This window comes from Micropterus salmoides, unplaced genomic scaffold (assembly GCF_014851395.1).
Source record: "Micropterus salmoides isolate LMB-PRFRI ecotype aquatic unplaced genomic scaffold, ASM1485139v1 Ms_hic_scaffold_6, whole genome shotgun sequence".
NCBI classification, from domain to species: Eukaryota; Metazoa; Chordata; class Actinopteri; order Centrarchiformes; family Centrarchidae; genus Micropterus; species Micropterus salmoides.
Window position 1 is genome coordinate 5,759,126 of NW_024044348.1, and position 23,455 is coordinate 5,782,580.

The window sequence follows — 23,455 nt, forward strand, 5'->3', positions numbered from 1 at the left end:
TATCATAATGTGCGTCTGTATTGCAAGGATTTTGCTTAATGTGGTCAATGGATTTTATCGTTGGAGATTGAGGACGTGAGTCGCTTTAAATGGTGCCGCCACAAAGAATTGTGGGACGGCATTTTCTCCTTTCCTTTCATAAAGGATGATCTGGTGTACCCTATGCTAAAGGAGATATGAAAGGAAGCATTGAGGCTCCTTTCCTTTGCTTTTAGAGAATTCGAACAGCTCTGGCACTGAAATACAGTGTTTTTCCACTGGTGTTTTTGAGGGCGTGTCTGACTAGGTGCTAGGCGACCATTATGACGCATATTTACTTGTGACGTCACCAGAAAGTGGAAGAAATGGCTGGACTACAAACAAGCTGTTTTCAGGCAGTTCAGAGCAGAGTTTTCTGCGGGAGATGGGAACTTTTCACTTAGCAAACCTATTACAGGCACAAAAAAGATACATAACTAAATAAAGGAGAGGGAAAAAGCCAAAAGGTATAATATGACCTCTTTAAACTAAAACACATAGCATGTTCAGGAACCCTCGTGGCCTCACCGCACACTTTCTGAGGGCAGCAGCTGGTGTCGTCGGCCAGACTGATGATCATCTCCCCTGCGCGATGGCACACCGGCGACACCACGTTGGAGCAGTTGTACTCCACGGGAACGATGGTGTCATTGTCGCAGCGGTACATGCAGCAGGCGTCCTTCGAGGCTTTCCATAACTCGCCGTGTGCGTGAGGAATGCCGGCGCTGTCAGTGCAGGCTGGAGACACAAACACACCATGCACACATACAGAAATGATCTGCACTTCATTGGTCATGAGGTGACAGTACTGAAGCCGATTCAGGCACTAAGACCGTGTTATCTAGTGCACCATTTTCAAAATAAGTTCAAGCAACATTAGGTTTCAAGAATCTACTATTCAAGCTCAGGTTCTCTGAGAAAAAGTTGAGGCCTCCATTTCGAGACCTCCTCCTCTTGTTTTACAGACAGGCATGGGGTCTTGGGTCTTACCACACTTCTCAGGTGAGATGCAGAGGGCGGAGTAAGGCCGGTGGAGGAGCGTTCCCTCAGGGCACACGCAGCCCTCAGTCAGGCCTGAACACTGGTCCGGGTCCGAGTCGAAGTCGTGGTTGGGGCAGGACTGAGACGTGCAGGCCGGCAGACAGGCCTGATACCGCAGAGTGTCGGGACACATAAAGGCTGTAGGGAGAGACATAAACTTGTCAGCGCCTCAAACACATTAGTATAATTTAGACTTCACACCTGGACAGTGGGTTTATAGGGTCTTTAACTCTGTTTACATTTTTATCAGGTTCTGTCTTGACTGAATTATTTTGCATTTCTAATGTTTAGTGATACGGCCTCTATCTACACCTACAGCACCTATTACATACAAATACAAAACGTATTTGATTACAGTACATTGGGGTATCTAAGAGGCCTTTTCCACAGAAAACATTTCGAAATGTCACAGTAGGAAAAGCACTGGTGTAAATAATACAGTTAACAACAGCTGAATTCTGTTCCATTTCCAGTCTTGGAATAGTCTCTTTAAGCTAATTAAGATATTTAACCACATCATATAACTGCAGAGTTTGTATGGTTTCCTGGTAGAGTCACCCAGTGTGCAGTAACTTTTGCTTTTCTCTTAAGGTATACACCGAAGTGTTTCCGTCCTGCTCTAATAGCAGCTGTAAGCATTTGAATGTTTTAACAGCAGATAGAAATCTTACGGCAGTAATCTGGACTCCTCCACTCAATGCAGATGTTGAATTTGTGGCAAGAAGCCACGTAGGCTGCCAGTGCCACACACTGGTTGTTGACGTACTCAGCATCTCGTACCCAAACCTCACAGAATGTGCTTGGTGGGACCTGGAAACAAAGAAATAATCAAATAAATTTTATTAAAAGCTCTTTTTATTATTACTATATGCTAACCTAGAAGAAACTTTCCAACGTTAGCAGTTCTTCCCCACTCGTGAGTCCTCATAAGTCATCATTAATCTTTCAGATTTATGGTATACCAGTCATTTAAAATTCTTCAATCCACATTTATTTGTCAAACAAATATTTTACTAGGCATTCAATTTTTTCTTTCCGCCTGTCAAGAAATACAACTTTAACAGAACCCTTTCTGTGTTTCACAGAGCCAGAGTTTAGTTCAGAACCAGGCTAAGAAACTGCTAATCTACTGGTTCCTGTGTAAGTCGAGGAACCTGGAAGTGAGTTCACAGATGGGTTAACGTACAAAGGCGTGGCATGGGGAGAAGGCTTGGTTCTGCAGCATGGCCAGGCAAGTGGAGCAGTCGCTTGTGGAGCAGTTGTGCTCCCGTCGGCGGATGTGGCTGATGTAGCTGGTGGTGTTGGGAACCTGCCAGCTGTCAATGAACAGGGCTGGATCCTCGCTGGCGCCCAATATGGTGCCGTTGGCCAAAGTCAGGTCATTTGTTGGGTCTCCATCACAGAAACCTGAGGCGGGTGTGAGAGTGGGTTCACAAAAACACAACATTTACTCCATATGTCACATTCAGGGATATATGTCCCTGAATGTGACGCTTAAGATCAGTTAAGTTCAACCATAGTCAGTTCTTGTAAAGGTCACCACATTTGCACACGACTGTGCCCTATCAAGCTGCCAGTTTCACAAAGCCACATGTTGCACACTTATCAGCATGTGCCCATATTCCAGTTCTTGCTGATCTTTCTGAACCAATAGCACAAACCTGTAGAAATTATTACTTGTCTTTCTTCATAAATAAAATTACTGACATAATTGCTGAACTTTTGCGCCATCCTAAAGTGAACATTGATCCTCATATAACTGAAAAAATGTAAAAATAATAATAAAGTTTCATGTGAAGTACTATTGCAGGAGTGAGACTACTCTTACCACAGAGGCCCATGGTGGGAAGCTTGTTGCTGGAGCTGTCGCTGTCGATCACCATCATGCCGGTGCTGTGGTACCACTGCAGCTTGAGACCAGCCGGGCTGCGGATCAGGTACATGTTGCCTGTGTCGTAGATCTCAAAACCAAACTTTTTGAACCGAGGCTTGGCATACCGCGAGTTGACGTAGAGCTAAAAGAAAACAGCGTAATCTAGTCATGTGACAGTTCATATACAAAGTAAAGAAAGGACAAGAAAGGAGCGCCTCTTACCCTCCTCTGCAGCCTGTTGATGATGATGTGGTTGGATTTGTGGGTGATGTTGAGCGCCACCAGACACAGGTTTGTGAAATTCCAGAGGAGCTTAAGAGAGGAGAAGAAAATCAGGTAAAAATCAATGCCAAATCAAATGAGTGACTTCTGTAGAGAAGTTGGTAAGTCTGAAGTGTGATGTTGATTTACTGGTGAGTCGGAATCAGCGGGACACTCCTGAACCAGGACGCTGATGGTCTCATTGGGCAGTTGGGTCACTATGTATGAGGCTGCCTTGTAGATGGCAACGCTGTTCCCATCAAATGTGATCACATTCAGATCCGGAAACATCGAGCAGCGACCTGGAACACACAGGAGAGGTGACAATGAAAAGCTGACAACAGCTAGACAAGAAAACAATAATCTGCCGCAGTCATTCGTTTGAGGGAAAGAGAGGAGTCTGAAAAGTGAGTTTCATTTTATTGTGAGTGACTCAAGATTACGAATTTAAAAATGCAACTTAGTGTCATATTTTTTTTATGCGTGTCCATTTTCCTCACATGGACAGTCCCACTGAGGGCAGCATTTGTCTCCATTGACCAGTATGGCAAAGCCAAGCAGGCCGCAGTTCGGAGGGTCGGCAGCGAACGGGCAGCTCTGGGATTTGTTGAACAGGATGAGCTGGTTGTTGACACAGATGTACTTTGTGCACTCGTCAACGATCTCTGCATATGGAGGCTGCATGGAAACAAATTAAACACTAAAAACCTAGAAGTCACACAACAAAAAAAATAAAGCACGGTGTGTACGGTGCTCTCCCCCTACACGAACACTTGTTAACATGCGACCAAAGTGTCCATTTGGTGAAGAGGGCCATGGATACGGAAGGACGCTCCAGAAAAAAACTAGTAAGTGAACCTTGGTCTAAAAATATTTGATCACAAATAAACTATGTGTGAAATATGCTGCTTTTACTTCTGTTTAATATAAACAAATGTGTCCTCTGATCTAAAGCAGGAAGAACACAATTGTACATCTACAACATTGGCTGCTGCTGTATACATTTGCCTAATTAAAAAAATATATTCTTGTGTGGTTTTTCTTGGAACACATGTGCTACACAATGTAAATCAGTCAGAATTAACATCAAAGGCACATTAACCATTTAGAAATTGGAAATAAAGTAATTATAAAACTGCATTACTTCTAATAGTAAGTTCATGTGTGTGAAGATGTATAATAACTGAACCCACAGTGCACATCCTTGTAGGAGATACAGCCATGGACGTTGTGTGTCTGGTCGTTTCCAGGGGTGTGTAAGGTGTCGCCGGTGCAGGAGGCGTCGTTGCACCCGGACTGGTATGTTCGACTCCGTCCTGCTCAGTAGTTTGGACTGAGGTGGCTGCTGGGAGTGAAGTCGAAACAGAAGTGGGAACACTGGGTTTCTGGGTGGAGATCAGTGTATCAGGTGGAATTGTCACCGGTTGGGATGTGGATGGTAATATGTCAGTCTCTTTGGTAGTCAGAGTTTTCTCGGATGTGACGGATTCTCTGGTGGTCATCGTGGGGACAGCAGTAGATACTGTGGCTATTGATATAGTGGGAACAGGCGCTGCAGCGGTTATGGTGGTCATGCCGGAAACTGCTGCGGTTGTGTCGGCCACTTGGGTCGTGCTCGCTGTAATGACGGACTCTGCCGATGTTGCGATGGTTGTAGTTGGCACTCCTGACATGGTTGTTGTGCCAGAGATTGGTGTGACAGTCGGTGGCCCGAGAGTGGTTGATCTGGTGGTTACAGCTGGGGGTCTTGTTGCTATTGTAACCCTTGCAGTGACTGGCCTGACCGTTGACCTTTGAGTCGACGTGATTCTGGGGGTAACTCTTGTTGTCACAGGAACCCTGGGTGTCGTTCTGACAGTGGTCGTCTGTGTGATGGTGGTTGGTGTAGCAGGTGTAGCTCTAGTAGTGGACACCAGCCGGGTGGTGACTTTGTCCAGAACAGTTGTTGGCCTTGGAGCTGCAGTGGAAGAAGCTGTGTGCAGCTGAGACCAAGACGGAGGGGGTAAGGATGTAGCTCTCGTTGAAACCTCCACTCTGCCAGTCACTGGATGTGTCGTCTCTGTAATTGGCTGTACAATGACGGGTCTGAGAGTGGTGGTAAGAACACCTGGTGGGGCTCTTGTGGAGAATGTAGTAAGGGGTGTCTCAGGAATACCAGATACAGGTGGAGAAGGGGGTGTAACCAGTGTCCTTGTTGTGGTGGCTGCAATTTCTGTAGTTAAGATTTCAGGAGACGTAGTTTTGGCTGTGGTAGCTGTGGCAGCAGCTGATGTCGCAGAGGTGACGATTGGTGTTATGGGACGGTGAGGCACTTCGGTAGTTTCAGTGGAAGTGACCATGTGGATGCCAGTTTCAGAAGTGACCTCTGGTGTAGTCTTCACTGTGGGGCTGTAGACCAGGGTGGAGGAGGTCTCCCGATAGGGGGGACGCCACGGCTCAGAGGTCCGCACGGTAGATGCAAGATGGGTGGATCTCTCTATTGTTGGTAAAAGTGGTACAGTAGTTGTTTCTGTAGGAGACACGGGTGGTACAGTTGGACCTGTGGACACGGTGGACGTTTCTGGAACTTCTGGAGGTGTGGTCTGAGTGGTTTTCTCTGTTGTTGGGATGGCAGCAGACCAGGAGGTTCTCTCAGAATAGATTGTGGATGTGGACACAGGAGAAGTTGTGGTGTCAGTAATTTTCAGAGGTGGAGGTGCAGCTGTGGTAGCTGCAGGTATTTCAGACACAGTGGATTCAAGTATTGTCACTTTCTTTGTTGTTGTTCTCCAGTCTGTAGTAGCCAAGGCTGGAGCAGATGGTATAGTTGTAGCTGGTGCAACATGCGTTGGGGTTGATGTAGGTAACTTAGGAGCAGTTGTAGAAGTCGTCAGTTCAGTAGGAGTAATATGGAGAATCTTCTTTGTGGTAACAGGAGATGTTGTTGTCTCTGGACCTATGTACGGTGTTGTTTTACTGGTGGTGAACAGTGCAACTGGTGTGACTGATTCTGTGGTTTTAGCTGAAGTGACTACGGGCAGAGATACAGTTCCTGTTTCTAGAGGAGGTGAGGTCGGGACAGGTGAAGAGGTTGTGGAGGCTGTGCTTGGTAAACCAGGAGGGGAGGGTATAGTTGTTGTTGTTGGGGGAAGTCGCTCCATTGTTACAAGCTTTGTGCTGGGGCCTGTGTATTCAGTGGTAGCTGTACTGGGTACAGTAGTCCTGTCTATAACTATAGATGTCTCTGAAACTGGAGCAGGACTTGGTTTAGAAGTGGTTATAATTGGAGTAAATGCTGCTGAATGTGTTGTAGCCCCTGTGGTCGCTTTGGTTGGAACAACAGGAGGAGGGGTACTGATGGTGGTCGGCCCTTCGACAGAGCTTGTTGTCGGTGCTGCAGTGGTAGATGGCTGCAGGGTCACAGCAGTAGTGGTGAAGAGCGGCTGCACAAAGTCGGTGGGTTTGATGGAGGGGGTGAGCAAAAATGGAGCTGTGATGGTGAAGGGAGAGCCAGTAGTCCTGGATGTGCTGGGACCAAAGGGGCTGATAGTAGAGCTCAAATCTCTGGGCGTCAATGCTGTTGTACTCGATACAGTGGTGGGCAAGACTTCAGTCACTCTGACAGTAGACAGCGGCTCCACCACCTCTGGCCTGACAGCAGGGGGCTCTGTAGAAGGGGCTGGGGCTCCTGTTGTTCTGGAAAGTTCAGGAGCTGCAGAAGGAGAGACGGTGGCCGGACGGGTCGGCTCATCAGGGGCGGGTGTTGCCTCAGACGAGGTCGTCTGTGTGCTCACGGCAGTAGTGGTGGAACCAGTGTGTGGAGGGGTGGAGGACTCAGTGGTGGTGGTGGTGATGGTGGTTTTGAGGGGGGTGGTGGAGGCAGCAGTGCTTGTGGTGGTTGCAGAAGTGACAGCTGCAGAGGTCAGCTGAGCAGTGGACGGTGTTACAGGATGCACAGTAACTGGTACCTTAATGCCTGAAACCAAACAATAAAAGGTGTGTTAGTTGAAGCGCAGAGCTCGACAGAGAAATACAGGTTATGAGACGGACTGAGAAGAGTGTTCTTGTTTCATGGAGGGTTAGCAGCCATGTAATTACATAATTTGGCCGAATCCAAGAAAATTGTAAATTCTATAATAGATGACACTCTCTGTTCTTTTCTCATTTCAAGGATTTGATATTGTTATCTGTTTTTAGCATTGTTTTATGTTTGAATTGTTTAGCCTGAAAAGCTTTATGCATATATATCATGGCCAGGTCTCCATAGCGAAAGAGTCCAACGTCAATGGGACTTACATGCTTCAATAAAGGTTAAATAGATTTAAATATTTAAAAAAATATTGTTGATTTAAAAAAAAATCTAATTTTTAATAAAACAAGCAGATAGAATAGTGGAGAAGAGTTGTGCGATTTGATGATATACTCTGCTTTTAAAGTATGATGTCAGAAGAGTTGGATATTTTTGTTTTTAAATGTACAATAACCACAGTGAACAAATTGTTCCATTTCTTGTGTTCAATTCCCTTACTGGGTGTATTTTAGTGCTTACTTTAGCGCACAGAGTAGGTGGAAGTAAAGATTTCAACTCAAACCACATAACATCCTGTTCCAAATCACTTTCGTATCTGGAGAAAAACACCACTGAAATCAATCTGGGGAAACTCACAGTCTTCAACATAGACACACCGACGAGTGACCTCATCCAGGACCATGTGTGGGGGGCAGACAGGAAGGCAGCCCTCCACTCTGCATAGAGAGCAACACACAGCCATGAAAAAATCTGTCCACTGGACAATTAAGGTCATGTTTCTTCTATTTCTCAGGTTACGACTGAATCACACTTGGATTTGGAAATCAAGAATATAAACGCAGGTCTTAATCATTTCAAACATAGAAAAACTACAATAAATATGATGCATCGAATGTTTCTGTGAGCAACAATGTCACTTCAGATCTGAGGTGGGTGACATCAGATATTTAATTAAAGGTCTGTACAGGCCTGATGCATCCTTCTAAGTCCAGCTGTAGTGTGTCAAATGTCTCACTGTGGGATGGTGATGCAGGCTTCAGCTGACGGGTCACTGCAGGTCTTAAAGCAGGGGATGGCGCAGGAATCGTACCGCCACTGACAGCGAGGACCAGACGGGGCTTCTGGGCTGGGGCCTGATGAAAACACACAACACTTAAGCTTAAGCTTTTTTCATTTAAGGTCACAAAGATCAAAACTGTACCTTGTTGAACAGTTAAAGTATAAAACTCTTTGAGGAACAAGTCCAGCTCTGCTGCTCAGATATGCTTCAATAAAGTTGTATCATGATTACTTTGATTAAAAGATTGAAATTCATGATCTTTTTAATTACATCAAATGGAAATCTTGTGGATGTTACTTTGTGAACTTAACTGATAGTTACAATAAAGTTCTGTGGGTTTGAACAATGCTTTGCCACAATACATGAGTGATGCAGCAGGGTCAAAAGTGTTAAAATATACCTTATAGTGTCAATTAAACAGCTCATACAGTACTGTCCAAAATCCAAAAATAAATCCTAAATAAAAATCACTCTGATGTTGCATAGGAACCATGTTAATAATCTAGACTAGCTAAAAATGATCCACAAATGTTTTCACAGACCAGTAATGTGATGAACTTAGAAAGCCATTAGTGTCCGTCTTCTCTCGCTATTAATATGTGGGGCATTCACTGCTGTCAGCAGGAAATCCAGTCTGTTATTGGCTCCTATGCCTTTTAACTATAACAAATGCTGCTGTATTTTTAGCATCAGAGATTAGCCTGGCTGCTCTCTGAGTGGAGTATGCAGGCAGAGGAGTCACTAGTCTTGACCTTTGAGCCCAGAGAGAAGTGCTAATGGCCAACTGAACCCTGAGCAAAGCATCCTGAATCCTCATTGATGGCGTGGTGAGGCTTATAAATATAGGCACAGAATTTAACCCACTTCACAGATGAATAGTAAAACTGAAAATGGGCTCACATAAAGTTCGAAAGTACTTGTGGCAGTGTCATTACAACACAATCTTTTTGTCGCTGTCACTATTGGAAAAATGTACTTTTAGTGTGACCGCAGCCTCAGTAACCCTGAATTTTGGTGAGCGGTGTGTGATGTGCTGCACGCTGTTCATTTCAGCACTGCTGACCTGTCAGTCTGAACAGCGTAGCCTTGCGGAAGCTGTCCATGTGTCTGTATTTAAGCAAGTGGAGGCGGGTCAGCGTGGCGTACAGGAAGAAGCCGGGTTTTGCGTGGGACTCCAGCGAGTCGAAGCCGGGGATCCAGGTGTTCCTGTGGAGGACGAAGGTGGCTCCGTCCCAGAAGGCTTCGCTCTCCTCCCACTTGGCCAGCCTCACCTGCCCTTTGGGGTTCGCATACAGGAAGTAGTTCGGTCTGTCGGCTGACTCAAAGGAAACCCGCGATGTGTCTGTGAAGACAAAAATAAAATGATTCATCAGTACACCAGGAACCAGAGGAAGCAGGGCAGTGTACAGAAGGCAGAGGCTGAAGATACACAAACGTTATCTGCTTGGATGGATTTATATAGTATATAGTATACTGTTCAACCTGAGAGCTTTACAACCTCTTTCATTCAACCACACAGACACCAATGGTGGCAGAACGAACTGTCTTGCTCAAAGACACTGAAAGCAGCTGCCAGCTGAGACGGGAAAGACAAGGTCAATAAGATCACTTTGACTACCATAAAACCAAAACAATGAGCCTAAAGACAATCAAAAGCTCCATAGAGCTGAGGGGAACTGCAGAGTTGGGTAATAATTCTCAGTGGGTTCATCACTTTGAGTGACACCTTTCTCATTCATTCATTTTTCCCATTATTAATATAAATATTGATTAGTGCAGTTTTATAATTGCTTTTCTACCTCTTCAAGACCACAGTCCATTTATTTGAACCACCCGCCTATTTCTTGTTACTAACCATTCACAAGGGAAGCTGAAATATTGTTATGTCCGTAAATGAATAGATGATGACCTGCATAAACTGAATATAAAAATCCATCCATCCATCGTCAACCACATATCCTGTGTACAGGGTCGCGGGTGAATATAAAAATCAAATTACTAAAAACTATTTAATAAGAAAACCATACAGACGTTAAGGCCCCACAACACCTTACTGGAGAAAATCTGTATTGAAGTGGCTGAGAATTCACTGACAGAATTCACCTGGTTGCCACTTCTTGGCTTATTATAAGATAACAGAATGTTTTCGATGGAGGCGATGTGTTAAACATCTGTTGCAAAAGCAGACCATTAATGCATTTCTGTGTGTCCACAGTACAGCAGCATTGAGGCTCACATGCAGTAAAGAGTGAGACCAGCTTGTTCCAGTCTTGGCTTGCTGACCAGCCCGGAGCTCGGGTTGCCATATTAGCATTTGGCAATCTGATCTCTGAACCCTTCTGCCACTGGCCGTTAATGGAAGTCCATCTCTTCCATCAGTGTTTGCACTGTTTACACTGCTGTTCAGGAATCCTGTTCTCACCAGGAAAACTAATTCAAGGGCTCTTCAAAGACTTTTCAAGTCTGACTGGCTTCACCAGAGAATCACAGATTGTGAGAGTCAGTTCTGTGTTTTATTATGGAGATAAGTGTTTACCACTTTACCAGTTGAGAACAAGTTTCAACATTGGACCCTGGTCCAACAACCCTGGTCATTTCTTCTACAACTACAAATTGTAAACAAAACTACTTACCATGAACCAACAAACTGTTAATTAAACTTTAAAATTTAGAGATTTGGTCAAATCATGTATACAGTTAAAAATCAATTATTATTTTAAAGTAACCAAATGTTTAAATTGAAAGAACGTCAATATGAATTGCATGTTTTAGGGACTAATGTAAAACAGTATTTTCATTATGGCTGTGACTTTATGGAACATCCAAGGAGGGTTAAATTGAGGGCAACTTCAATATTTGAAGACGTTTGAAGAAGCCTCTTGGATGAGAGGCAAAACATCTTCAAGCATCATCAGTCAAGTCCAGCTGGCCTTGATTTAACCCTCCTTGAACAGCTATAAAAACATTTAAACAATTTAGTGGACGTATATAAAAATGCATTTCCAGGTCAAGTGTTTTTGCTTTATGTCAAATAGGTGTGTCTATTGTAAAAAAGATTCAGCACAGTCATTATGTTTTATTGTTTTCTACTGTGGCATTTGTTGTCTTGCCTTTTTTGTTACTGTTTAATAGTTTCTTGTCTTATTGTCTCTGTTTCTGATTGCAGACTAAAATAAATTTCTATATTAACAATGAATCAGTGTTTTGTGAAAGGTGTCGCTGTTAGTGACGCACCCACAGTGAATTAAAAACACTAAACACTCCACGGTCCAGGGAGAGTTTTAGTATCTTCCAGCTCATCATTTTCGGTTTTGCGACTTGCAAGTGTTCTGGTTCACTCTCACCGCTCTCATTAACATCCTTACAGTGTAAACAAGTGTCTGTAGACTACCTGCAAAAACACCAAATGGCTGGAAGACAAAGTGCTTAGCTGGTGAACATAGAAAAACATCTAGCAACACAAGAGTCAGATACTGTATGACCTTAAGGAGTTGGAGACTGAAACGGAGCCAAAAGCAGAGAGAATAGATTGACATCCATCAGGTCACCAGAAACACGACTCCAAATGGATGATAATGTTTCCCCAACTGCTGAATGTGTAAATAAGCAGCTGTTTGCTACCTTGTAGACCATAACAACTATATAAGGTGACATAATATCAGTGTTGTGTCTTGAGTTTGTTCCTCTGCCCGGAGGCACCCAAAAAAATACATTACCACTTTGCTTTGTGTTTTCTTGACAAGCAACCTTGTTGTTTTACCACAGCAGAACGTCTCACAGGGAAGGTGAGCGTGCATGGTTGAATGTATAAACAGTCCAAAAACCTGACACAGTTCCCTGTTTCATCATTTCTTATAACAATGAAGACAATCTTTCTGTTAGCTAACCAAGTAGTTTAATTTGAGTAACCAGAGCGTAACTCTAAGCAGGCAGATCAGAAAACTCTTATATGAGTCATTTTCAAGTAATATGGGTGAATTTTGAAGGAAACAACCTATTTTGTCTTTAAGGTTATAGGACTTGTGGTCAAATAGCTTCCTAATGATTTCTCACAGTCCGCAGAAATACATTCAAATTGCCTGGAGGCCAAAAAATGTCTTTTTAATCCAGCAGCTCTCTGTATTCTGCTGACATGAAAACATATCACTGTGGTATCTACACACCGATCAAACTTTCCCAAACTCCACTACAGAAGTTCCCTTTCATGCACTGATAATGCATCTACTGTATCCTGCATTAGTAAAGCAGACACTAAAAGAGTGTAAAATAAAACTATAAAGCTTCTCAACTAACTAAGGTTCCCACACTAGAAGCTAAAATGAATAAAAACAACTAACTTTTAAGGAGCATGTCTTTTTTTTACATTATCTCAGTCAGATAAACAGTTTTGACTTCTGGCAGCTGAAAATATATATATTTTCCATAGCTCAAACGATGGAGAAGGCTGCAGAGAGAGGAGGGAGAGGGCTGCGCAAAGGAAATAAATCACCTCAGAGTCAGACCTTGTAGTAACTTGGATCCTGCTCCGTAAATAAAGTCGCACCCTGCAGTCTGACTACTACAATGAACTCACCGTGTGGTCGGGCTCTGCTGAGGCCCGGCGTCATCATGAACTGTGAGAGGACTCCAGGGTCTGCGGTGGCGCTGAGGTTGCCCCGCTGCAGGAACACAGAGCCACTGGACTTGCTGGCAGCCAACAGCATTGTCCGATCCCTGAAGGTGATAAGCCTGAAAGGACCTTTACCCAGAACTGCAGACAGGAGGCCATGTTAGTGCAGCAGTGATTAATGTTAGAGAGTAATCATGTAGGTTTAGCTCATTTATAACAAACCCCATATACTTTACTTTGTATGTATTTTTTCACATGTTTCTGTTTGTTTCTGCAGACAGTCAAAACTTGTTTGAGTAGCGTAAAGTTGGACACAATCCTGTTTAACATTTGACGAGAAAGAGATTCACTCTTTCTTTATTCTAACAGAATCCACCAACAAACCTAAAACAGCTGCTGTAACATTTCACAATTGTGAATGCATCAAGTCAGATTTCTGTATCTCACCGTGGTACCTAAACAAAAAGCTTACACTCACACATCTGTAAATATTTCCTCTGACGCCATATCTCTGTGAAAAGCTTCTGTTATTCAATATTTTTATATTTCTGTGTGCTGTACACACATCACTTATAGACCTCATGTAAATGTAGGTGTGTTGTGTGTGTGTATTTGTGTGTCACTCATTAATCAATCTATTAGACTGTCATACCTTTGTTGTAGAATTCACAATCATACGCTGCAGAGAGAAGCACAGAGACAGTTAACAGGGGCGTCGCACAAAAATTTGGACCCTGTACATGGTCATTTTCTGTATGGTGCATGCATGCTGCATTCACAGCAGGGAGGGACACTTGCTGCGTTCCGACTTACGGCACAGAGACGGAGAGCGCCAGTCCACAGGAACACCCTGGTGGCAGCAGCGTTGGGCGTATGCCGCCACGCTGGTGCAGAAACACTCGCAGTCGCCTCCACGACTGCAGGCACAAGTATCTGCCAGGCAGTTCATGTAGAACCAGGTAACATCCACCTGAAAAACGTAGGAAAACAAACACTTTTCAGCAATTTATCGAGAATAAAAATTCTCAATTAGTTTTACAACTCATCATTCTTACAAAAACCTCAAGGACGGGTAAGTACAAAATACTGCATTCTATTCAATTAATCTATTTTATTTTACACCTATCTATGGCATAAGTGTTTGATACTCAAAAACATTATAAATACATGACATGCAGAATTTCACTATTACACATATTTGGGTCATATTAGATTGAAAGTCATGTATCAGCTGTAATACACAATCAGACGGCGATGACCTGTTTGACACGTGGGTTTTCAGAACTTCACGAGAGAAGCAGCAGCGGGACAAAGGGCTGTTGCATTGTTACTCACCACTGGATGGCAGGCCTGGAAGACCTCACTGAGCAGGACGGCACACTGCCGCTTTGCAAAAGGCTCTCTGAGCGGACTGAGGCTGCAGGGGTGTCTGATATCTGGACTGTTCACACACTGAACACATAAACAAACATACACAGTGGTGCTGAATTACAACTTTAAGTAAGTAAGTTCTGAAAAGCCTAGTATAGTCATTTGTTGGTTAAGGACGTTTGTAGGTAATTTCTCATTACCATTTTCTCTTATTTTGTCATTAACATCATATCACACCATTCTTCAGTGAAGTGTTGGAAAAACTAGAATTTTTTTTCTAACTTTGAAGCTACAACACTCAGTTGTACAATTTAAAAGGTGTCACACGGTTGATGATGACACAGGGGACGTTTCACTCACCTCTGCTGCAGTCCAGCTGTTTCCAAACTCCTGTGGAGTTGGGGAGTCGATATTGTCGGGTGTCCGCATCTCGTTCACCGTCTTCATGTCAAAGTTCCCGCACAGCCCGCTTAGCTTTCCCTGAACACATCACCAACATCACTCCTTAAAATGGATATTAATATCCACTTCATATCTTTATATCCTGAATATGATATCATCTTAAAAATGTCCCACTCTTATGATCAGAGTTTACTGTCTGTTATTCTTCTTTGAGACAGTGAATAAAAAGGCATCAGTATACTGCTGAAATGTTGCAATACAGGCTCTGACCACCAGTGGCAGCACTGTGTGCACTGCTGCTAAGAAGCGCTCCAGTTGGTGAGTAAGGAAGAAATTATCCGCCACATTTATTTTTTTCGTACAGTCTACGTTGAATTGTTTATGAAGTGTTAATTTTTTTCTGTCAGAGTTTTCACACCAGTTTTGCGTCGAGTCCTCTGCCTCTGATTGGCTAATCCTAACCCTAAATCCACCCTAACCCTAACCTTAACCAACTCTCACTAATGGAGGCAACGAGTAACATTACTAACCAATTAGAGGCAAACAAAAAAATGTCTGCTTGACTAAACCATTCCTCACACTCCATCTGCTTATAATGATCATGTGATATGGTCGAAAGCTCCCAAACAAGCGAGCAAGAGGAGCTTGAGTTAATTGTTTCGCTGTTTCCAAAGTCAAGATTGAACTGTAAAGCTCAACTTCACGTGTTATTTGTCTTCTTCAGGGGAGACAGGAAGAAACCGAGGTGTTGTTAAAAGTAGTCTTAATGTAAGCTCATCTCAAAATTCCAGCAGACCAGCTGACAACAGCCCATGTCAAAATCAGTCCACATCAGCCGGCAGCTCAGCTGATTTCCCGCTCAGCATTCATTGGCAAAAGCCATTCAAGGCGCTTTATCTAAGCTGCTTTAGCCTGCCTACCCTTGCAGAGAGGTGTGCTTTCCCTGCCTCATGGCTCATGAGCAAATAAGTTGTTTGATAAAGTTGTCTTTACTGAACTGTAGATATTTTCACTTAGTCACTCTAGATTAGAGCATCAGCCAAATGCTCTAAATGCATCATAAAATCACTACCCTGCACACTCCACTGAGTCAGATGTAGGCACTGAACCAGCATCCTACCTGCCAGCGAGGTCCGACCTGGATGTGGACGGTGGTCTTACGGTCCCAGAGGACGGTGATGTCTTCCTCTGGGAAATTAACCACTGTGAAGTATCCGGCTGGCCAGATGAACATCCTCTGCTTCCTGTCAATCACACTGGATGGATTCTGCAAGGGACAGAGTGTTTAATTTTACTGAAACATCCACAAATGTGATTCGAGTTGACTTAAATTTGCCAACAAAATTTGTCTCAGTAGTGTCAATGAAAAAAATTTAAATTCCTAGGAGGTATGCTCATTTCATGATTCATTTTATAAAATTTGTAGTATTATACCTTACAAAATGTGCTACTGGTAACTTGCATCATACTTTAACAAACATAGAAAACTTATTTAAGTTGCTCTTACTGGCTTCCCAGTATCATCATCGAATGCTACAAAGGATCTGCCAATGTTGATCAGCAGAGATTTCCTGCAGATGACTCCGCTGTCGAAACAGTCGACGTTCTCAGCTGCTACACTGGCAATCACATCAGCACTGCTCTGTGGAGGACAGAAAACCCAATCACAGACACTACCAAGTCTTAATAGCTACCAAATGCTGTTTAATATGATATATTATACATATATATATATATATATATTTTTTTTTTTTAAAGAGATAGCAGTGTTTGTAACTGTATCAGTATCACCTTTTGCTCGCTGCACATCCCTAAACTTCCTTACACTTTAATGCTTGATTAAATGCTTGAAATTAGTTTACTGCTGTTGCACTTAAAGGTTCCCTGTGGAGTTAGGGTTAGTACTCTGTATCAAGTTCAATCACGCTGTTTTCAATGGAAAATGCACATTGATTACACCAGCGATTCTCAAACTTTTTCACATCAAGGTTCCCTAAACTGTCACGAGTTAGACCACGGACCCCCATTTGATGCTTTGCTTTTAGATGTTTATTACAGTAAGTGTATGAAACCCTTTACCCAAGTAGTCATACATTCTGTCATTGTGTTACTTATGGATGGAATTAAAACAAAAATATGTTTTCCCTTTTTTTTTTGCTGAGGACCCCTTGGAACCCTCTCAAGGACACCTGGGGGTCCTCGGATCCCTATTTGAGAACCACTGGATTACACAATAAAATTTCCTATTAATGGCAAATTGCAGGGAAGAAGAAGACTGCAAGGAAGTTAACATGGACGTAAACATGCTGGATTTACACAAATTGGCTTTGCAAATGTTTGAGGAAGGAAATGCATTAGATAGATTTATTAGAGGTCATGGACAAAATGCATTTCAGCAAGTAACACTAAATATAAACTACACGGGGCACCTGTCCAATTGCAAATGAAATGACTATGGCTGCAGACCAGAATGATTTCCCCATTTCCAGGTGGTTCAAGTCAGTAATGTATGAAAATCTGTGTTTAAACCAAAAACAAACCCAAATTAAAAAAATATACAAAAATTCAAAACCTCAGTTTTGGTTCTTTCACTGTAAATCACTACTTTCAGTACCTTTAGAAGATAGACTTTACATGCACCAACGTAGTCAAACTGTAGACCATCAAACGTCCTGTAGTGGCGATCACCGTAAGCCATGCACATGGATGGACACGGATGAAACACACACTGGAACGTCCCGTGCTGGCAAACACTACAAAGACAGCAAAGCTTCAGTGGTTCAGCATCAACTTGTTCCCACTTAGTGAGAGGAAATTTTTTTCATGTCTAATGGCCTTCTTTTGTCGAGATCCTCAGGTTTACAGAAGGCAGAAAAGTGGCCGGTGAATTGTCAAAGGCTGAATCACCGCTCATTGCGCTATTAGGCTGTCATCTACATCTTCTTCCCTGGCTATGGCTTGAAGAAGAAATGGAAGGATGGGAGAATGACTGAGATCACTGGGAGAGTGTTTCCTTTCACCAGCTATGAACAGTCTGAAGCAGAGGGAATCAAAGAGTCGTACAAGGGCCCGCTCTGTTTTCCAGGCCGTTTTCTGTCCTGTGATAAGAGGGAATTATGGATATCAGGTGGCCACTTTTGCAGCTCTGACAATCTCAGGACTCGATGCTTTCAGGCTAAATCTGACTTTGAAAAATTAGCGATGTTGTTGGAGATTTGTCATTTCTCTGACAGATATTGTTTGGGGATGATTGGTTAGGGTAATACAAATTTGTACTCCATGACAAAATGGATGAAGACCCACTGAAGGAAGGAAGTTAAAGATCATGTGGAAACACCAGACATTTAATTTTATGAGTAAAGTTTTCTATAAAATATAATATAATCTGTTTTTTTTAATATGGCCTGGTCTCCACAAATTTAACGAACTTACCACTGATGGCAGGGGGAGGAGACTCTGTCACCGGGGTAATACTCCTTTCCTTTCCATAGACAGGGACAGGATGCAGGTTCAAAGCACTCGTCTCCATGTTTCAGCAAGCTGGGGGCAAACACAAACTTCTTTAAGGGCAAATCATTCGAAATATCTGTATTTACTGATATGGAAAATTGAGCTTGGATGTAGATCTGCAGTGAGGTCTTTAATCCAAAAAACGATGATGAAATGAAAGTCTTATTTATCTCATATCATGTATTCTTAACTGGTCTGAGCTAAAATTAAAAAGACTAAATCCATCACAGGCATATTTTCTACGCAGGGTCACACTCAGTATTGCCAAAACAGGTCTTTTAAAGGAAAGGAGAATGTACTGGACATTCAAAGCAGTGGGACTTTCCCAGAGTGTCTCGTTTTAACGCCACCTTATGAGAACAAATAGTCATAGGTTGCTGCAAAGTGCTGCAAACCATTTAGTATAAACATTTGTTAAATAAAAAAACATTTCAACCAGTGCAAAATGTTTCCACATTGAACGCAACCATTAACTGTATAAAATATGGAGATTGTCTCCATGAAGCTCATATGGGCGGCTGCCGGCAGCTCCAGCCGTCGCAATCTTGGCAGTTCCTGACACTGGCTAATTAAAAAATGCGCAAAAAGGTGGAACTGAGGCAGGCCGAATGAAGCCTGGTTGCTTAATGACCTAGCTCTTGAAAACTCATCTCTTCCAAGAACACTTCCTCTTATAACACCTCTAACTCCAAACATCTAACATGCACTTCCTGTGCTCTTCTTCTTCTATCCACTTACAATTATCTTGTATTGTTTGCACTTTTTGTTAAGTCTAACTTCTTTCCCTAGGTATTTTCCCCATTGATGCGATATGTGCCATTAGCGATATGTGCCATTAGCGCTTACTTGTATTTATTGCTGCTTTTGTTAATATGTATTGTCAGTTGTAGATTTCACGCTGTATTTGATGCTCTGTTGATGGTTGTATGTTCTTCCTCAAATGTAAGTCGCTTTTGGATAAAAGCGTCTGCCAAATGAGTAAATGTAAATGTAAATGTAGGTGGCCACCTGGCACTCTTAAATATCAACTTAAATATAGTACAGTTGTCATGAACGGTGAAATTAGCTATAAAGATCAAAACCGTCTTTTTGTACCAGAAAGAATTTGAGCTACCCCTAATAGTCGACCAAACCGTTCTAGTCAAACAAGTTCTCTGTGGTTAGTCGCAGAAAAAACATCTTCGGGAGCTACACCAAAGTGTCGGATTGCTGCAACACAGACCTTTTCTGTTGTAACACAGAAGTCACTAACTGGCACGCAGTGCTCATGGATGTATTCATGGAGGTATAAAGATGTTTTAAGAAGTATTATTTTATATCCACAGCACTGCTGCTAACTGTAGGCTCTGCCATTAGCTAGTTAGCTTAGTTAGTGGTCCCATTAGCGGACTGGGAGCTCGGAGTACCAGGGAGTGTTGTTGTTTGTTTACACTACTAGCAAGGAGGTTTGCTCTCTGGAAGGAAGATGTTTTCAGGCCCGGGATGCGGCGCTGGAATGAGCACTGCAACCAGAGCCGTGCAAATGGGCAGCCTCCCGGTGAACACGGCCCAACACAGCCTCCGAAACTAGCGGAGGCCGTTTTGACAACAGGGAATACAGTGCTGAGGTGATATATGGTGGCTCCGCCCAGCACTCTGACTCCGGGTTCAGGCGGGAACAAGAGAGACGTCAAGCGGGAGAGGAGCGAATTTATAGCAAGTTCATTTGTAAGTGAGATCATACATCATCCATCTTGTTGATAAGTCCACAAGTATTTGTTTTTGTGAAGAACAACAAGACTTGTGTGATGTTAAACTGTGTTGAAACAAATAAATTAAATGCTTAGTCTCCTTGCTGGTTGGTCCAACACATTCAGAATCATTACCATCTCATCGATGGATCAAAGACAACCAGTGGCTCCTACCTGAAGATCTGTGATTGCATTGTTGAATCATCAACAATATGAAAGAGCATCATACCTCAGTACAGTCTAATTTGGAGCAATGTTGGCTATTATTCAACAACTGTGGGCTAGCAGGATGTTATCATGTTATAGCATAATCATCATTTGGAGCTCCTGTGTTCTTCTCTAATCCAGATATGAGGACTGCCCTTTGCCAAGAGAAAGTCAAAAGCAGAGCCAAAGCAGGTTGGCCTCCAGGGCGAAGCCATGCCAGGAAACAAAAGGGAGAGAGTTTCAGGGGTGGGCGACTGTGGATGAAAAGCGGTAACACTCGTTAACTACATGAGAAAACCAGACAATTAGGATTCTCAGAGATAGAGAGAGAAACAGTCTTTGTCTGGATGCCTCCATTTGCTTTCCACTCTGCGAGACGAAGCTGATAAGTATCTTGTAATATCCAGGGTTGAGCTATATCCACTGGCGAGGCTGCAGACAATGAAGTGACATACTGAATGGTCCCGCCACAAACCTCAGGTTCATCTGAGTAGAGTTACACCCCAGATAGAACAGTGTTAACAGCTTCCTTTATCCGCCCGCCAAGCTGCTATATCAATTACTCTGATCAAAGATTCTAAAATCATTCATTCTCCCGAACTACGTGCACATTATGAATAAATCCTCATAAACATAGCCCTCATTTTGAATTTGATTCTATCAGACGATGTAAAAGTGACCGATAAAGATGTAGATGCATAGAGTGGCGACATGCGGGCCAGACGGCACATTGGGTCGACTGCAGTCTGTGATGCATCGAGTGTTGTGACAGGATTTGCACACCTAGTGAAGATCACAGGTTTATGATTCCAGATAAAAGAAGTGGAAACCATCATACATACTGTTTATAACCATTTGTGTTTGGCGTATCAGTGATGTTGGTTTTGGCCTTTGTTATGAATATCAAATCTACTTAATCACATCATTTCCATGTACTGCAAGGCAGTGGTGTTGCTCATTTCAGATTTTCTTTTACGTTGACATGAACATGAGGTACAAATTTTCCCTGCAGTCTTTGGCTGTGTGTGTAATCCCCATTTCTGCAGATGTTAAGAAATCTTATGGTGCACCTTTTCCTTTCTATCTACTGACTCCAGCTCCCTCTGATTGCCCCTACTTCTTTTTTAAAGTATTAGTTGTCTTGGTTGTCAGAGCGCAGCTGTAAAATGTTAATTACCGTTGTGTCTCTTGTGGTCCTGCTTGCTGGGATGTGACAACGCAGCTGCTTGACCAATCATGCTTGACCAATCATGATCATCAGTCGAAAGTAGTTCAAACTTTATTTACATCCCACCTACTGATCAGTGCCGAAGTTTAGTTTTAGGAACTTGTTCCCAAAGCAAGAGAATAACAGTGGAATGAACATGTAGAACCCATGACTATGACTAGTTCATGCATGGGTAAACTCAGTTTCAACCACAATTGGTTGAAATCGAAATGACTCAAGAAGAGATTAGTTCATTTTAATGAACGAGATTTGAATGAACTTGCCATCACTGATGTCGAGTAGTGATGGCGAGATGAAGCTTTATGAAGCATTGAAGCTTTCCATCCAATTGGTTCACTCATGGGCCGAAGCTTCACGGTGCTTCATTTGCTCTACTGTGCCATAAAGTGGACAATAAATGTAAAACAGGCAGAGTGATTATAACGGCAACACGGCTTTGGTGTGTGAAGCTTTGAATTGAATAAATTAATGAATGATGTTCGTGATGCCAATACATGACTGATTAGCTTTTTAATAAGGTGTCTGTCTTTAAGATACAATGACAGAGTCAGAAGGAAGGTGGAGACAAGGGAGAGGGTTATGATAACTTGGTTTGTGACTTTAGATAATAGAGACAACATTTTATTCATCTTTATTTAAAAATAACCCTTCCACAGTGCTTCAGGCGGTTTCTTTTTTGGAGATGATTTTACCTGCTTTAGAAAATTATTATTAGGGTAATATGGGGTAAGAGTTTAATTCTTACCAAAGCCACAAAATGTAAAACAAAAAACATGTCAACACTTTCTTTTCCTCTGTTTCATCACAATTTTTGAGGTTATTTGATGAAAGCAATTCTGACATAAGTTGATCAACTTTTTTAGTCATTTAAAATGAGCTATCCAACGAAGGTTAAAGTCAAGGGCAACTGGACTTGGTTGAAAAAATGAGAATCTAATCGTTTTCAAGTTCAAGTCCACAAAATGTTGAGGAGGGTCCATTGCATTTTGCTGCTCCTTTCGAATCGCACACCAAACCCGCAAACCATCTCCTGAATCGGTCACGTACAGCCGGCTCGCGAGGCTTCGAACGTCACCACATACGTCATCAACACAAGCCTCGATACGCGCTTCACAAAAATCATCCTGTATTACTCGACACACGCTTCGAAGCATCGATACAGACGGACACATGACTGATGTTGAATAAGAACATAGTGAGCATTAGTAATGCTGCAGAAACACAGAGAAAGTCACGTTAGCTTGCAGGCTAACGCCGAGCAGTTGCTAGTGTTATCCGGTGCAAAGTTATATAACGTTAGCTTTCCATGTTACTTAACCAACTAACGCCACCCATGTTACTATCCTGTGTACCACTGTTGAATATTGTCTACAATGCTGCATTCAGTTTAATGTACACTTCGAGTCAAGGACATGTAACGTTGAGGCGAGCAAAGTGTTAAACTAATGGCTTATGTAGGAGCAGCTTACTTTAAAAAGGTGACAGTCTGTCTGAATCTAGCTTCTAAACAGTAACATGGATGACAGATGACAAAGTGATGGACTACTTGCTGGTTTGCTTTACGAGTGAAACTAAATGCTCGTCTTGTGTAGACATTCTCAATTGAGTGCAAACGTGCAAAAGTGCTAGCCTGCTCTACACAAACCTCGTTAATAAAAAAATACTAAAACGATAGATTAAACAATCCACATGGTGTATTTTTCATTCACTTTGATGAAGTCGAAGGTCCGCCCTCACCACTGAATGCACGCGCGCTCCCTCGGCAGGGGAAACACTTTCTGTCGGGGATAACTACCTTGGCACGACACCTGTGTTGATCTGCCTCTGAGACGGGAACGTTGAAGTAACAGAGCCGGAACATGTCTCAGTGAAAAGCCACAGCCCGCGTGCTGGTGTTCCTGCGTTTATTGTGGTATTTTTGTATGAAAGCGGTTGTGTTTCGGATTCTGCTCGCTCATGAGTTCAAGCGAGCACGCGTATGACCACACGCCTGGTTGCAATCTTAAAACCGCACCGCCAGTGGCCGCTGGAAACTACATAATGCCCCTTTAAACACAAAAAATACATACGTTGCTCAAGATTTACCTCAATGCCTAAATACTGTATCTCTTAGGTTACCCCTGCACTGGAAATGTG

At 42.8% G+C, this 23,455-nt stretch overlaps 1 protein-coding gene across 1 annotated transcript in view; it reads right to left on the reverse strand.

Moving 5' to 3' along the window:
• The window catches only part of otog (otogelin), a 63,701-nt gene that overhangs the window by 12,743 nt on the left and 27,503 nt on the right, over window positions 1–23,455 (reverse strand). The window contains 21 exon segments of the mRNA XM_038701931.1: window positions 547–756; window positions 1,009–1,197; window positions 1,731–1,869; window positions 2,246–2,466; window positions 2,888–3,074; window positions 3,155–3,244; window positions 3,344–3,495; window positions 3,694–3,871; window positions 4,387–7,148; window positions 7,839–7,918; window positions 8,218–8,335; window positions 9,326–9,604; window positions 12,836–13,012; window positions 13,524–13,550; window positions 13,685–13,841; window positions 14,207–14,323; window positions 14,603–14,722; window positions 15,765–15,911; window positions 16,152–16,286; window positions 17,259–17,397; window positions 18,077–18,184. Coding sequence (XP_038557859.1) covers window positions 547–756; window positions 1,009–1,197; window positions 1,731–1,869; window positions 2,246–2,466; window positions 2,888–3,074; window positions 3,155–3,244; window positions 3,344–3,495; window positions 3,694–3,871; window positions 4,387–7,148; window positions 7,839–7,918; window positions 8,218–8,335; window positions 9,326–9,604; window positions 12,836–13,012; window positions 13,524–13,550; window positions 13,685–13,841; window positions 14,207–14,323; window positions 14,603–14,722; window positions 15,765–15,911; window positions 16,152–16,286; window positions 17,259–17,397; window positions 18,077–18,184 — 5,732 coding nt within the window.